Source organism: Fringilla coelebs, assembly GCF_963513975.1.
Source record: "Fringilla coelebs genome assembly, chromosome: 5".
In the NCBI taxonomy this organism is placed as follows: Eukaryota; Metazoa; Chordata; class Aves; order Passeriformes; family Fringillidae; genus Fringilla; species Fringilla coelebs.
Genome location: NC_140033.1, coordinates 42936795 through 42950549, shown reverse-complemented (window position 1 = coordinate 42950549; position 13755 = coordinate 42936795). Strand labels below are relative to the sequence as shown.

Genomic DNA, 13755 nt, shown 5'->3' with positions numbered 1-13755 from the left:
AGACAAAGAAAGTTAGATTATAATAGGTCTTGATCATATTTCCCATCAAAAAAGATTAATAATTAAGGTACAAAAGAAAAATAAATTTTGAATAAAACCCGGAGCACAGTAGTTGTAAAAATGAAATACTATTATGTCCTGACATCATCAGTGTGAAGCATATTTATTACCAGTTTACAACTTGGATGACATAGGTGAATTTACATATTATTTTGTGTATTCCTTATAAATTAAGGAATTAAACTTCATTCACACGCTGTTTAATGACTTCTGAGACCTATCAAAAGAACCCCTGAACAGAACACAAAATAGGACCAGAAACAAAGAAATCACCCAGCCACAGTCCCACCCTCTGTTGCAGAAGAAGCAATAGCTTCATTTGCTGGGTTGTAGCCCCTACCTGCTCTCCAAACAGGTTTAGGAGGTGATAGCTTCATGAGTTAGAACTGTAAGATTAGGAAAAGCATAAAAATTATGCCAAAGGGCTGTATTAAATAACAGATTGGAGAGATGGTAAAAATCTTATTAAAAAAAGAGGAAAATCTATTGTTTTTTATCTTAACCTCAGAAGGCATGTGATTCTTCATCTTGACTGTGCAATTTCCATAGCTAATTTAAAACAGTCAGCAAGACAGGAACTATATGAATGAACAAGTCTCAGCTGAACTTTATGTGACCCAAGCTTTTACCATATGCTAATTTCAAAATATCATCAGTTTGCTTAATAAGATTTGTAAGCTAAAAATATATGCATTTTTGTATTTCTGTTATCAGAATGAGGAAAAGGATGTATACTTGATGTACAGAAAAACTGGTTCATAAATCAAACTGTGCCAAAAGCGTATTATTAAACCTGGATTATCCTGTACTTGCAGCCAATGTTTAATTCTATTTGAACTGCAAATGCAAAACTGCACCTATTACTGAGGGTTCAAAATTTACATTAATTGATCATAATATTTGGCTTGTCCTTCAAAACAAATCTATAGTCAGAGAAAGCACAATTAATGCCTTTCCTGTGATTTTTTTAAATTCTCTTTACAAATATTATGTTCCATTGCTCACCTTCTTATATGTTCTTCCAAAGAGCAAATCTTGATATTACCTTAAAGGTTATTTCTCTCTGCATGAAAAATATTCTTTTATTCTAACTGATCTCTTGCTGAGTGCTGCTTGTTGCTACATTTGCAGTCAAGTCACAGTCGAGGTTTCCTTGGTCAACTAAAGCTAATGAAGTAGTTTTTAGATGAATATCATTCTGTGCATGAGAAACTCCATCTGGTCTCCATTTGTCTACATGCAGAACAACAGCAGCTTTGTCCACTTCTACATTTCTAGTCCTGATACCATGCAGCTTTTCACTCAGATTAATTCACCATTGTAATCCCACTGCTTCACATTCACTTATTGGCACCATTCAAGCAGCAATGTAGTAACAATCTTGTCTCCAACGTGTTTCCCAGAGTGTAAATGGTTCTCCCACACCAGGGAGACAGGCATGATGTCAGAACATCAAAAGCATAACATTCCCTCCCTGTGGGCTGCACTGGCACATGGGACTCTGTGCTGAGCAAATTGTTTGCTAATTGGGGCGTTGCAGAAGCACAAAGGTCTGTAAGTGTCTGTTTCTTTCCTGTTCCCGGTGAAGGGCACTGGCTTTTCCCTGCTCCCAGTAGCCTTCACTGCTGGGGAGACTGAGATGCATCACCAGCAAATTTTGGGAGAAGCTCATATCCAGGCTCCTCTTCAAGAAACTGGTAGGGTTCTCCAGCCCAGACACATTTTGCACTACAACTTTTCATAAAGATAATAAGTTCAAAATGGACAAAATCCCTGAATTTCTACCCCAACAATTACAATCAAATGCAATTAAACACACAAGACATTTCAAAATGGCTTGTGCGTGCCTTCTATAAGCACATTTGACATTTTTCCCTATCCAAGTCTATCAAAAAAAGATGTTTCCCATAAAAAGGAAGACATCCTCCATTTAGAGATAAGGGAAAGTTCTTATGGAAGCATTAAGATCCACTTTAAACTGTTGCTTTCTTAATGTAATTTTTTTCGACATTGCCTGGTGAAAGTAACATCTCATCCAAGCCTTAAGATGCATTCTTGAACTACATCCATGGAATTAGAAACAGACAACATAAAGCTGAGTAGTTCCAGATTCTGAAAAGCAGGAGAAAACTGTAAGTGCAAAATGAACGAATGTATGGACTGAGTTTACAGTAACTGCTCAAAACCCATTCCTGGGATGTGTTTTTATTAAACAAACATACATTCAACCACCAAAGAAAATCTCCAGACCAAATCAATTCCAATGATTTGCAGAAGAATCTTTGAACTCAAATATGTAATCTTTGAACTGAGTATGTAATGTGGAAAAGGATATGATTCAAAGATAATTTTGAATCTGATCTTTAGGCTAAAGTTTTCATTAAGGATATTTTACTGTGGTCATAAGAGAGTTAAAGAAAAAGGCAGAAAAATGAATGAGTCACTTGGCTGAAGAAGAACAGCAGCATTGAGGTCTGAGTGCTATGTGTTAGCTCATGTCTAGCAGTATAAAATAAGTTGGAAAACAAAAGCCTGTTTGCAATTTCTTTTACCATATAACATGTTTTCCCTCTGAAATGCAAAAAAAAAAAAAAAAGAATCTTGCATAAACCTGTGGCTTTTTAACTTTCTCAGGTTTGTGAAGTATCATTCTCTGATCCCACAGGAGGAACAGATGGGTTGTCCTTGTACAAAATATGGTGTCCACCTGCACTTCATTAGAGAGCTGCATTTTTGTACATGCCACACCACAAGATCACCATGATGACATAGCAGCTTCAGAGAACAGCGTGACTAGGGCTTTTTTTTTTTTCCCTCTTGTAACACAGAGTATCTGGCAGACTTTTACCTCCTGACACTGTTTAGAGCATATATTGGTGGATACAGCCTCTTATTGCATCTGCTCTGGGAATTAAGGAAAGCAGCTTGAAGGCAGTAAGGTAAGTGCTGCTGCATGCTTTAACCGTAATGTTCAGCTGTTTAAATGTAGCTGCAATGGGAACATGACAGGATAACTTTGCCAATTTGTAAATTGAGCACAAATCAACAGTTTCACTGTCGATTCACTTTCTCAGTTTCCTTAAAACAACTTCACATATTTTGTGCATCAGTGTTGCGATTTTTTACAGTCTGTTTTGTTCTACATCAGAATAAGATTTGACATACAGTACAAAGAAGTGTGTAAGAGTACTCACTGTTTACTTTTTCATTCATAATATTAGTGAGAGCTTTGTCAACCCCATTTGCTAAGTCATTTTTCTTCATTCTACAAAATGACAACGTATCCTGATATTTAAACAATTAATCACACAAACAAGGAGAGGGAAACAGTAGGTATTTTTAAATATCTAATTAATTTTGAAGCACATTTTGAATACAGTAGTGAAACTTTTAAAAAATACAGTCTTTTGCAAACTGTGTAAGAAGTTAAGCTACAGAATTGCAGTTAATTGACTGTTAATTTTATATTTATTTTGTTTCACAATAACTTAATGATTAAGGAAATATAGATAAGGTCAAACATAGCTTGAATAGTGTTTCTACCTTAATGTAGCAAGCATTTTCCCAAAATCATAGATTTACTATTTAGTATGACTTGGCAAGCTGCCTGAGCAACTTCACAAATATTTTCACAGGTATTTTGCAATACAACTGCTTAGAACAGGCAGGGGCAATTAATTAAAGCATGTTTATGTTGTAATATAAACATCTAAGAATGTATTCTGATTTTATATTTTGGATTCATGCAGCTCATTGCAACAAACAAACATGATCTATTAACCTTTTACACTTCTGACGGTGAGACAGATACCTGAATGAGAAATGCATTAATAAAACAAGTTAAATAAATTTCTTATTTACTCTGCAATTTTATGTTGCACACAGGCCCATATGCCCCTGAACTATAGAATTGTCACGTAAATTCTAAAACATTTTGATAAATTAATTCAAAACACTTCCTATCTAACATTTTTAGTTACTTGAAGGGTTCTTAGTTACATGAAGGGTTCTGTACTATTTAAAGGACTGTAAGACTATGATATCAATAATGAAACTTAGCATTACAAATATAATTTGAAACCAGAAAAAAAGAAAGGAGTTTGACTTTAAAATGTCCATGTTATTTTAAAACTATAAAATTAAGGAGGTGTGTAAAAAATGTCACCATAAGGCCAAAGAGTCCAAAGAGTCCATTACACTCTTTTATACTTTGAATACAGAAGTACTTGATTTCCTTTCTTTAGTACCTAAATAGGACCAGATTGTGAGATGAATTGTGTTACTGCAGTCTTTGCTTTCAGATGAGCTGTACTTATTTATACCAGCAGGGGACTAAAGGTCGAGCTCATGCTCACATTGCATGCTCTCATGAAGTAATGAAAGACAGTCAAAGAAAATGACACTGACAACTAATATTTCAGTGATTATCCCAGGGTTTGTAATTAGGTAAATGTGATGGGACCAGCACCACGGAGATGATGCAATCATCTCATGCAATCACATTCCTTTTTCAGGGGACAGCAGCTTAATATCTAGCAGTGGGACTTTATAGGTTATTGAGTAGAGGTAACATAACATTTTTAAAAAATTCTTCGTGCTGCACTGCATAAGATCAATAGGACTTGTCTAGAGATGCTTTAAATGAGATTTTTATCTCCCTAGAATATTGTATGGCTTTTAAGAAGTCAATAGAAGGAAAGACATTAAGAATTAGGGAAAATTTTGTAGCTATGGCCCTGCACTTTAACATTAAGTCCTCTGTGTAACAATTCCAATAGCAAGATAAACTTACTCTGCTGGATGATTGCCCAGATCTGAGATCAATGTCTTGTGGTCTGTTTACAGGCTTCACATACTTTCTGAAATTCCTTGAGGAAAAAAAAAGGTTTTAAGGATTTTCTTAATCTTCTCCTTCTCTGAACAGTAGTTGAGTACTTGGAGCCTTGTCTCTTACTAGAGAAAATCAAAGCTCACTGACTTTATTGATTCTAGACCTACTTTTCCAGCAGAACATCTATCTAGCCAGTTAGAGGTTTAAACAAGATACTAGTCTTCACAGATTAATTGGCATCTTGTGGAGTACCTGATGAGAAAGCTATGGCCTTAAAGACTTCAGTGACCCCATGTATACTGGATCACAAACACCTCCAAGGACACCAAATGTCCTTTTGCTGTACGTGAACTGAAAAACTAACTATGTAAAGCCAGTGTTTTATTGTTCAGTTAATTTAGAAGGGGCATAAAATGTAACCAACAACTTTGTTGTATAGAGAATTTGCAAGATCATTTTCACTATCTGAAATTCAGTCCCTTCAGATTCAGTGCAGATCCCCTGCACACATATGCAATATTGGTTGTTTGGCATGTTAAAGATAATATGCTTTATATTCCTATTAGTTTGTTTGGGTGACTATGAAACTTAATGGACCATGCTTTACAGAACATAATCCATGAGAAAAAGAGCTTTCAAGCTACACACATCTTAACAACACACTATACATGAGAGCATTACTCTCAGTTTTAACTTCCCTGTCTCTTTCAAACTGAAGTCAAAGACCCACAGGTTTACCTATGAGACAATTCAGCACATTAGGAATGTTTGGTAGAATTTAAATGGTGGAACGGCCTCTGAAAGTGGTCTTCAGCAAAACTGAAAACTTCTGTAGCGAGTTTAAAAACCTTGCACTTCATCACCTTTCCTGTGACTTAATCAATGAATGCAGAAAGATATAAAAAAAGTTTTACTTACAACAGCAAAATGGCCAGCAATTTTGCATTGCAAAGGAAGATTATACAAGACAGGGGCAGTAATATAGTATTAGCAATGTAATACTAACAGCCCAATATTTTTTCTTAATTAAAAACTTGAAATAGTTTCAAAAAACCATAATTAGTCTTTAAATATAATGTTTATGCGGTAAAATTTCAGATATTGCTGAGAGATAAAAAACTAAAGTTATATCCTATTTATTCCCTTTCATCATACAGGAACAAGACACATTAGAAAGATGACTCTAAACTCCCTAGCTGTCTTTCTGCTGTTGATTAGTGGCATTTTTTGCCAGTATGACTATGGTCCTGGAGATGATTATGGCTATGATCCTTTCGGGCCATCCGCAGCAGTCTGTGCCCCAGAATGTAACTGTCCTTTGAGCTACCCTACTGCCATGTATTGTGACAATCTTAAGCTGAAAACCATTCCAATTGTACCAAGTGGAATTAAATACCTTTATCTCCGAAACAATATGATTGAGGGAATTGAAGAGAACACGTTTGACAATGTAACAGACCTACAGTGGCTGATCCTGGATCACAACCATTTGGAAAATTCAAAAATTAAGGGAAGAGTCTTCTCTAAACTAAAGAACCTGAAGAAACTTCACATTAACTACAACAATTTGACTGAAGCTGTTGGACCACTTCCAAAAACTCTAGATGACCTGCAATTAAGTCATAACAAAATCACAAAAGTCAATCCTGGTGCATTTGAGGGGCTGATGAATCTGACTGTCATTCACCTCCAGAACAACCAGCTGAAAGCAGATTCTATTTCTGGGGCTTTTAAAGGCCTGAATTCACTTTTGTATCTTGACTTAAGCTTCAATCAACTTACAAAGCTACCAACAGGACTGCCTCACTCCCTGCTCATGCTGTATTTTGATAATAACCAGATTTCCAATATTCCTGATGAGTACTTCCAAGGTTTTAAAGCCCTGCAATATTTACGTTTATCCCACAATAAATTAACAGATTCTGGAATACCAGGTAATGTCTTCAACATCACATCACTAGTTGAGTTGGATCTCTCCTTCAATCAGCTGAAGAGCATTCCAATTGTCAGTGAGAACCTGGAAAACTTCTACCTCCAAGTCAACAAAATTAACAGTAAGTTAAATTTGCACATATTCATTAATGTTTACCACAGGCTAGACACTGATGGTCAGTGCAAATATCTGAAATAACACATGAACCAGTCTGAAAAAATAGTACTGGTTAGACTGTTAGCACACTGACATTTACCTAAAAGCTGTCCACATTCATGTTAAAAGGTAGATATTTACTGAATAGCCACTCAATATAACCTCAGACTGAGAAATTTATGCTTTCATACTGATGTGGATTTTTTCCTCAAACTCTCATCTTGTGTAAATTGGAGTAACTACCTAATACAATTGAGGAAAAAAACCTAAAATTTTGATCCATGCAAAGGATGTTCAGAATTCTTAAGTTGACAAAAAGAGAGAGATTTCAGGTGAGGATCTGACTATAGTAACCTTTCAGGAGATGGTAATCAAAATGCTGGAGGGAAGAGAAAGGGAGAAAACAACAAATTCATAAGGTAGCAGGTACAAGATGCAGTGAAAAAGATACATCAAAGTAGCTGCATTTGTTTTTTTCCTCCCTTGCCTCGTGCAGCATCCCTCCAAAGCTCTCTTGAAATCCAAAGAGCTGCCCCTGCTCTTTCTTTTCATTCCCATTTTGCGCATCATATGATCAGGTGGCAAGTTTGTCTCCATTCACTTGTAATTGGAGAAATGTTCCTTCTGCAGTCAAGAAATGCCACACCTTGCACCAGACCATGAGGGTTTCTGCAGAGACAGGGCTTTCACAAGGCTGTCCCCTTCCTGGGTTGGCAAGGAGGTGTTGCAGAGCTGGAGAAGCCTCACCACCATGCCAGAAGTTCTCCAGCTGCAGAGGGAGATATTCCAAATATGACTATGGTTTTTCAGGAGGATTTATATCATCTTGCTTGTTGACATAGAGCAAACCACAAAATCCTCCTTTCTGTTTGCCTGCTTGAATCCATCAAGGATTAGGAGTATCAGTGTTAGCTGCTCCTTACATACATCTTCATGGAGATGTAGCCTTTAAAACCAAATAGTTTTAGTGGAGATCTTGCCAGACTGAGGGCAAGATATTTTGAAATGTTTTGTATTTACTATGTTTCATTTTTCTCAGTGGCTTTTTTTTTTTTCTAGTGCATCTCAGTTTCTTGTTTTCATGAGGAAAAACAAAGAGTTAACAGTTCCCACCTAAGGCACTACATACAGCAACCCGTGGAACTCTACCAGATACTCTGCCACTCCTACAATAGTTCACAATGATGAATTAAAATTTCTCATGAAATATAAGCACTTTCCCCTGCTTAGAATGATCTGAGCCTTCTGCAAGATAACTGGGTTCCAAGCTTGGCTACTATTCACTTTTCTGAGGACATTAGAGTGAGAGGCAATGACAACAATTTTAGCTTTTCATGGAACACTGCATTTTCAGGGGGATGGTGTGAGGAGTGCTACACTACCATTGCTACCCTATGGACTGGTGCAACAGAATTATGATTTACTGTTTGTTTTCTTTATCATAAAATCTAGCAGACTTCAAGAATTTTCTCAGCCATCTAATTTTACAGGCATAATATATAGTTCCCTAAGATGCTGATTGACAATGTGGTATACAAATTAATTAGAAATAATCATTAATATAGGGCAAACAAAGCCCTTGGATTTCACCGCCCATGACACCTGACCTACAGCTGTGAGTGCTTAGTCTTTTGGGAAATTGAGTTGATCTGTGATTATTTAAGCCTCAAACCAATGACCAGTTCCTTTGCTTAATAAATTGTTATGATTTATGAAAGTAAACTAGGCCAGCTTCTGTTCCATGTGATGGCCTATGGTGCACATATGCAGTGAGAGACCTCTGCTAAGGAGTAATGATAATTTGTCCTCAGATACACAAAAGGTATAATCTTTCAGTTTGTGCTTGCTTAGTTTGAAGTTTTCGTTATACTGAGAACAAACATAGAGATATTTCTCCAGAGTTCTTAACTTGCTATGTCTCCCTTTTTCTCAGGTACCATAAAGCTTGCAGTTAGCATTTATATTTGTCTAAGAAAGAATTATCTGGTTCCAACTTTGTTGATATTACTGGAAAGAATATTTCTCTAAATTACTGTCCATGAGTTTCACCATGGACTTGCTATGCATTGTCATTCATAAAAAACAGCCTGTTTGAGAAATACCTTTATTTGAGTGACTCTGAGTTTTTTGAACAAGAACTGATGAATAAACACATCAAAAAATGTAGCAGAATTGGCTCTGCCTTAGTAGGTGCTGTTTACCTCTGTGTTGCAAGAAGCAGTGGGTGAGGCAGATAGCAAACTGTTAAGAAATCAAATTCAGAGTAACTCCTCTGATTTCTAACTAATAAATTGAAGCACATCCATTATATTGATTGTAGGCATCAAATCTACAGTTTTATCTACTGTGCTTGGTGCTCATTGGATCTCCAGGCTAGAATAGGACAACGGAAGATTTAGAAAAGCTTTCACTTTCTCCATAGCTCAAACCCAAACTGTGGTTTCTAAATGGAAATGCCTTTAAGATGCCATTATTATCACATACACACACATATGCATGTACACAAACACGCACATGCAGACACCGAGACTTAAGTTACAGACTCCTCAAGGCAAAAAGAAATTCTGCAGGATGGAAAAAAAACCCCAAGAACCAAAGAGGTTCAGTGAAACAAGAAGAGGGTCCAAAGATGGCCTTCTCCATATTTCATCTGTACTTGTAAGGGATTAAGGAGAAAATTGCTGCTCCCACATGAAACCCCAGGAAGTAATGGGGTTACCCCACATAAATGGAGCACAAAAGGGGAAAATGAAAATGTTCCAGAGGAAAGTTAAGAGACTATATATCAAATTGTGGAGGTGCTTTATGGTCTTTTATCTGGCTCACTCCAACAATTCCCAAAGGAGTTTTTTAACATGGACTATCTAAAAATGTGTCACATGTGATTAGTGGACAGCAGACCAACAAAAATGACTATGTAACTTCAGATCTTGTTAGGGCTCCACTCTTAGATGAAAATCCAATTTTCATCCAATACTTCTTATTCTCTCAGTGTGTGGCTTATGAAAGAATTCTGTGTTGGGAAAATATGTGGGGAAAAAAATCCAGCTACACTAGTTCTGAACCTGAATTTTATAAATTCAGGAAGACATTTTTTTCACCTGCAACATTAGTAAGTGTAACAAAAGAGGAAGTAAACTACAGAGATATTTGATGCAACAGTACTCCAGTCTAAAGGACTGCAATTCCTGGTACAGATCAGACAGGCAACAGCTCATCAAGTACACTCACAAGAACCACTGGTCTTATTTTCTGCTGCTAGAGGCTGAAACTAAAATGAAACAATTTTTAAGATGCTTTTAACAACTGAAAATTTTATGAAGAGTATTTTAAAAAATTGATACCCACATTTAAAAGATGCGTACCAAATATTGGAACAAAATTCCACTTAGGTCCACAACTGAGTTCATTTGACTTCTGTAAGGCCATGATCTCCATCCACTTCCCAAGTGGTTTTAGCCTCATAAACTGTCAGCACAAACCAGAGTTTTGTTATCACAGCTAAATTTTGTGATTTACGTGCATGAAGTTTATGTTCTTTGAGTAGTTAACTGTCTATCCAGCTTGTATAAGCATATCTTCTTTTGAAACCAAATGCAAGTATTTATGCTAAAAAGTAACAATATGAAAAAAACCCCTAAAATTTAAATTGATTAAGTTTTTAAATGTTCGTCATCAGCAAAAATATGCTTACTATGTCATTCCTGAATGAGAAGAAGATGGAAAAAATTGATATTAGAATTCATGTTTATTTTAAACTTTACAAATTAAATCCAAGTTATCTGAAGAAAACTGGAACTAAATAGTCAATGACATAGCCTATAGCCCAACAAAATGAGTTAAAATCTCAGGAATTTGTTTTCACTCAGCAAAATTCCACCCAGACATAATCCTATAAAAATCTCCCTGATCATACGTTCTTAATGAACAAGAATTATTATTTTGCTTCTGCTGGTACATTCTGAACCAGAAGAGTATCAGAATTGGTCTGAAGTCTTAAAATGGTACTGTATTACAACATGGACTGCCCAAAGGACACCATTCATCTTTCACCCTTCCAAAAGAATCCTGCACTCTACACAAAGTCTAGGAAATTGCTTTGATTTGTTTTAATCAAATTGGTGATCAAGATCTGACTTTTAAATTATATTTCCTTAACTCCTAGTCAAAACAACTTATTTTGTGGATAGCACTTGAGTTTTTATCCACTCTTAATATCATATCTCTGTCCAAAATATTACCTAAGCTCCTATGCTCGAAAGAGCTGCCTGTACATTTATACTTAGTTTACAAAAGCCATGTTTCATTAATGATAGAAAATTATTGTAAAGCATGTCCTGGAAGAATCCAATTAGAAGAATGTTAATCCAGAAGTTTATGAGAAGGTATGAAAGGTACTTCCTCTACTTTCTTTAGTACTACAATTTGATCATACTTTCTTAGATGAGTTAAGTAGCCACATAGAAAAGATACATAAGGTGGCCTATGAAAGATAAATCAAATGGCATTTGATTTTGATAATGCTAACTTGATGTCTCAGAAATTATGAGAGGCATGGCTTCACTGAAGGAGTCCCTTCAATCTTTTAAAGTATTTTCTCTGTGAATTCATGCAATGTCAGTGTTCTGTAGAAGAACAAGTCTCTCAGACTGTTTCTTTAGTAGTTATAGAGCTTTTCAATAGATTAATCCTCTGTCTGACTCAAAGGAAACAGTGAATGAAGACTCTCTTTGCAGAATTACACAATGTGGTATGCAGGTGACAGCAGATTTATTCACATACATTCTCTCCTGAGGATGTGTCTTCTCTGCATGAAAGAGGTCTATAATCTGGGTGGGTGTGTGCTCTTCATACTGAGCAGAGAACTTCAGTGATTCATGTAATTTCTACCTTACAGTTAATACTGATCATAGGCCACAAGACAAATTTCCGTTCAAAATCTATCTGGTGTTCTGTGAACCAAAAAATCCCCGAACTGAATAGAGACCATATATACCATGATATATATATTACAATAAATATATATATTTTATAAGTAATTTTTGCATTCATACTCACCTAATTCTGATGTGGAAAGGTTCAACTGCACAGTCTAAATGTAAAACTCTTCTCCAACCCCAAACCTAAATTTCATTCTGAAACAGGTAAATCAAAATGGCACATATAAAATACATACAAAATACACAGACACCCATTGGACTGCCTGTTCTTTAGGGTAAAGCTGTATCATGGTTTCAATTTCTCCAGAAACTTTTTACTTCCTTCAATATCGTATAAAACAGTTTTACCCTTCCATTGTAATGTACACAAACTGACTGATTCCTCTCTTTGCATCTCTAGTTTTTTTTAAGAGTGGTTTTTCCTTTTATCTAAATGCCAGATTAGACCTCTATATAAAATTCAAAGTCTAAAAGTCAAACCAATACTGGAAGATAATGGCACTTGAAAAACTCAGTTTGGAAACTCTGAACCTCTTGCAACTAACAGAAAGAACCTCTCCCAACCCAAGTCCCTCAAGTTCCAATAAATTTACAGGGATTTACATCAGTGTAAACACAAAATATTGAAAATAGTATAATGAATTAAAATCATAATTTTCAAATGAAATCTAAAAAAAAAAAAGCAGAAAAATAATGTATTTGTCTTATTTGCCCTAATTATTGATGTTTTCTTCTTATTTCTGTTCTCTTTGCTTCAGAGTTCCCATTGAGCAGCTTCTGTAAGGTGGTTGGACCGACGACCTACTCCAAGATCACACATCTGCGCCTGGACGGAAACAACCTGACGCGGGCCGACCTGCCGCAGGAGATGTACAACTGCCTGCGGGTGGCCGCTGAGATCTCACTGGAGTGAGGGAGACACCTGGGATTGTCCAGGTCCCTTCCAGGGGCAGTAACTGCAGGAATAACTCACCATGGTAGTGCTTTAAAATTAGGATATGCCTTAAAGCAAGTGTCAATCTGCGTATTATCCATTCTGTTTGTGAATATTTAGCAAGGACTTGGCAAACTTAAGGGAACGTGTGCGTATTTTTACAAATGGTTCTATTTAGAAAGCACAAGAATTACCAAATCTGATGCAAAATATGTCTTTATCTGGCTGAGTTTATTAAAAAGATTCAACTTCATAAAATTCTATATTCATGCATGCAATACATGCCAGCAGGTTCCAGACTCACAGGGAAGTTAGGTGGGATTCATTGTGAGTTATAGTGAGCAGCATGGGCCGGCCTGTGTCCATACAAGATTCCTGTCCAACTTTCCTAATCATCATGCCTTTTATATATTGTTACCCACTGCAAAGGAAAAAATGATTTAACAATACATGAACAATTTAAAATTTGTGAAAATATGTATTCAGAGCCTATGACATTGTTATATTAATGAAATACATGAAAGACAACAAGGAAAAAAATATTCAGGTTAAATAATTGTTTACTCTTCTTTTTGTCATACTTTCATTTAACTGTCATGGTAATATTTTTAATCATTGCTGGTATAATTGTTATTTCAACATGAATCATATATACAAATATTTTTATTCCATTACTTGCATGCTATTTTTAACCAGACTGTAGAAAATAAAATATATCAAATAGTGTCCTTTTGTCCATATCATTGTCAACTATGTTTCTTTCTTTTATAGAGTGAAAAAAAAACAGGTTAGAACAAGACAATCTAAGCTATTCTATAATTTTTAAAGTTTATTGTAAGGTTAAATAAACTCTTTTCTCTACTTTGACATTTCAATATGTTTGTACACATAATTTAACATG

At 35.7% G+C, this 13755-nt stretch overlaps 1 protein-coding gene across 1 annotated transcript; it reads left to right on the top strand.

Annotated features, from left to right (window-relative positions):
• Window positions 1–2865: 2865 nt before the first annotated feature.
• Window positions 2866–13471, top strand: LUM (lumican). The gene is made up of 3 exons (XM_084205520.1): window positions 2866–2999; window positions 6049–6945; window positions 12679–13471. The coding sequence occupies exons 2-3, from the start codon at window positions 6069–6071 to the stop codon at window positions 12831–12833; spliced, it is 1032 nt and encodes a 343-aa protein (XP_084061646.1). The 5' UTR covers window positions 2866–2999; window positions 6049–6068; the 3' UTR covers window positions 12834–13471.
• The last annotated feature ends 284 nt before the right edge of the window (window positions 13472–13755 follow it).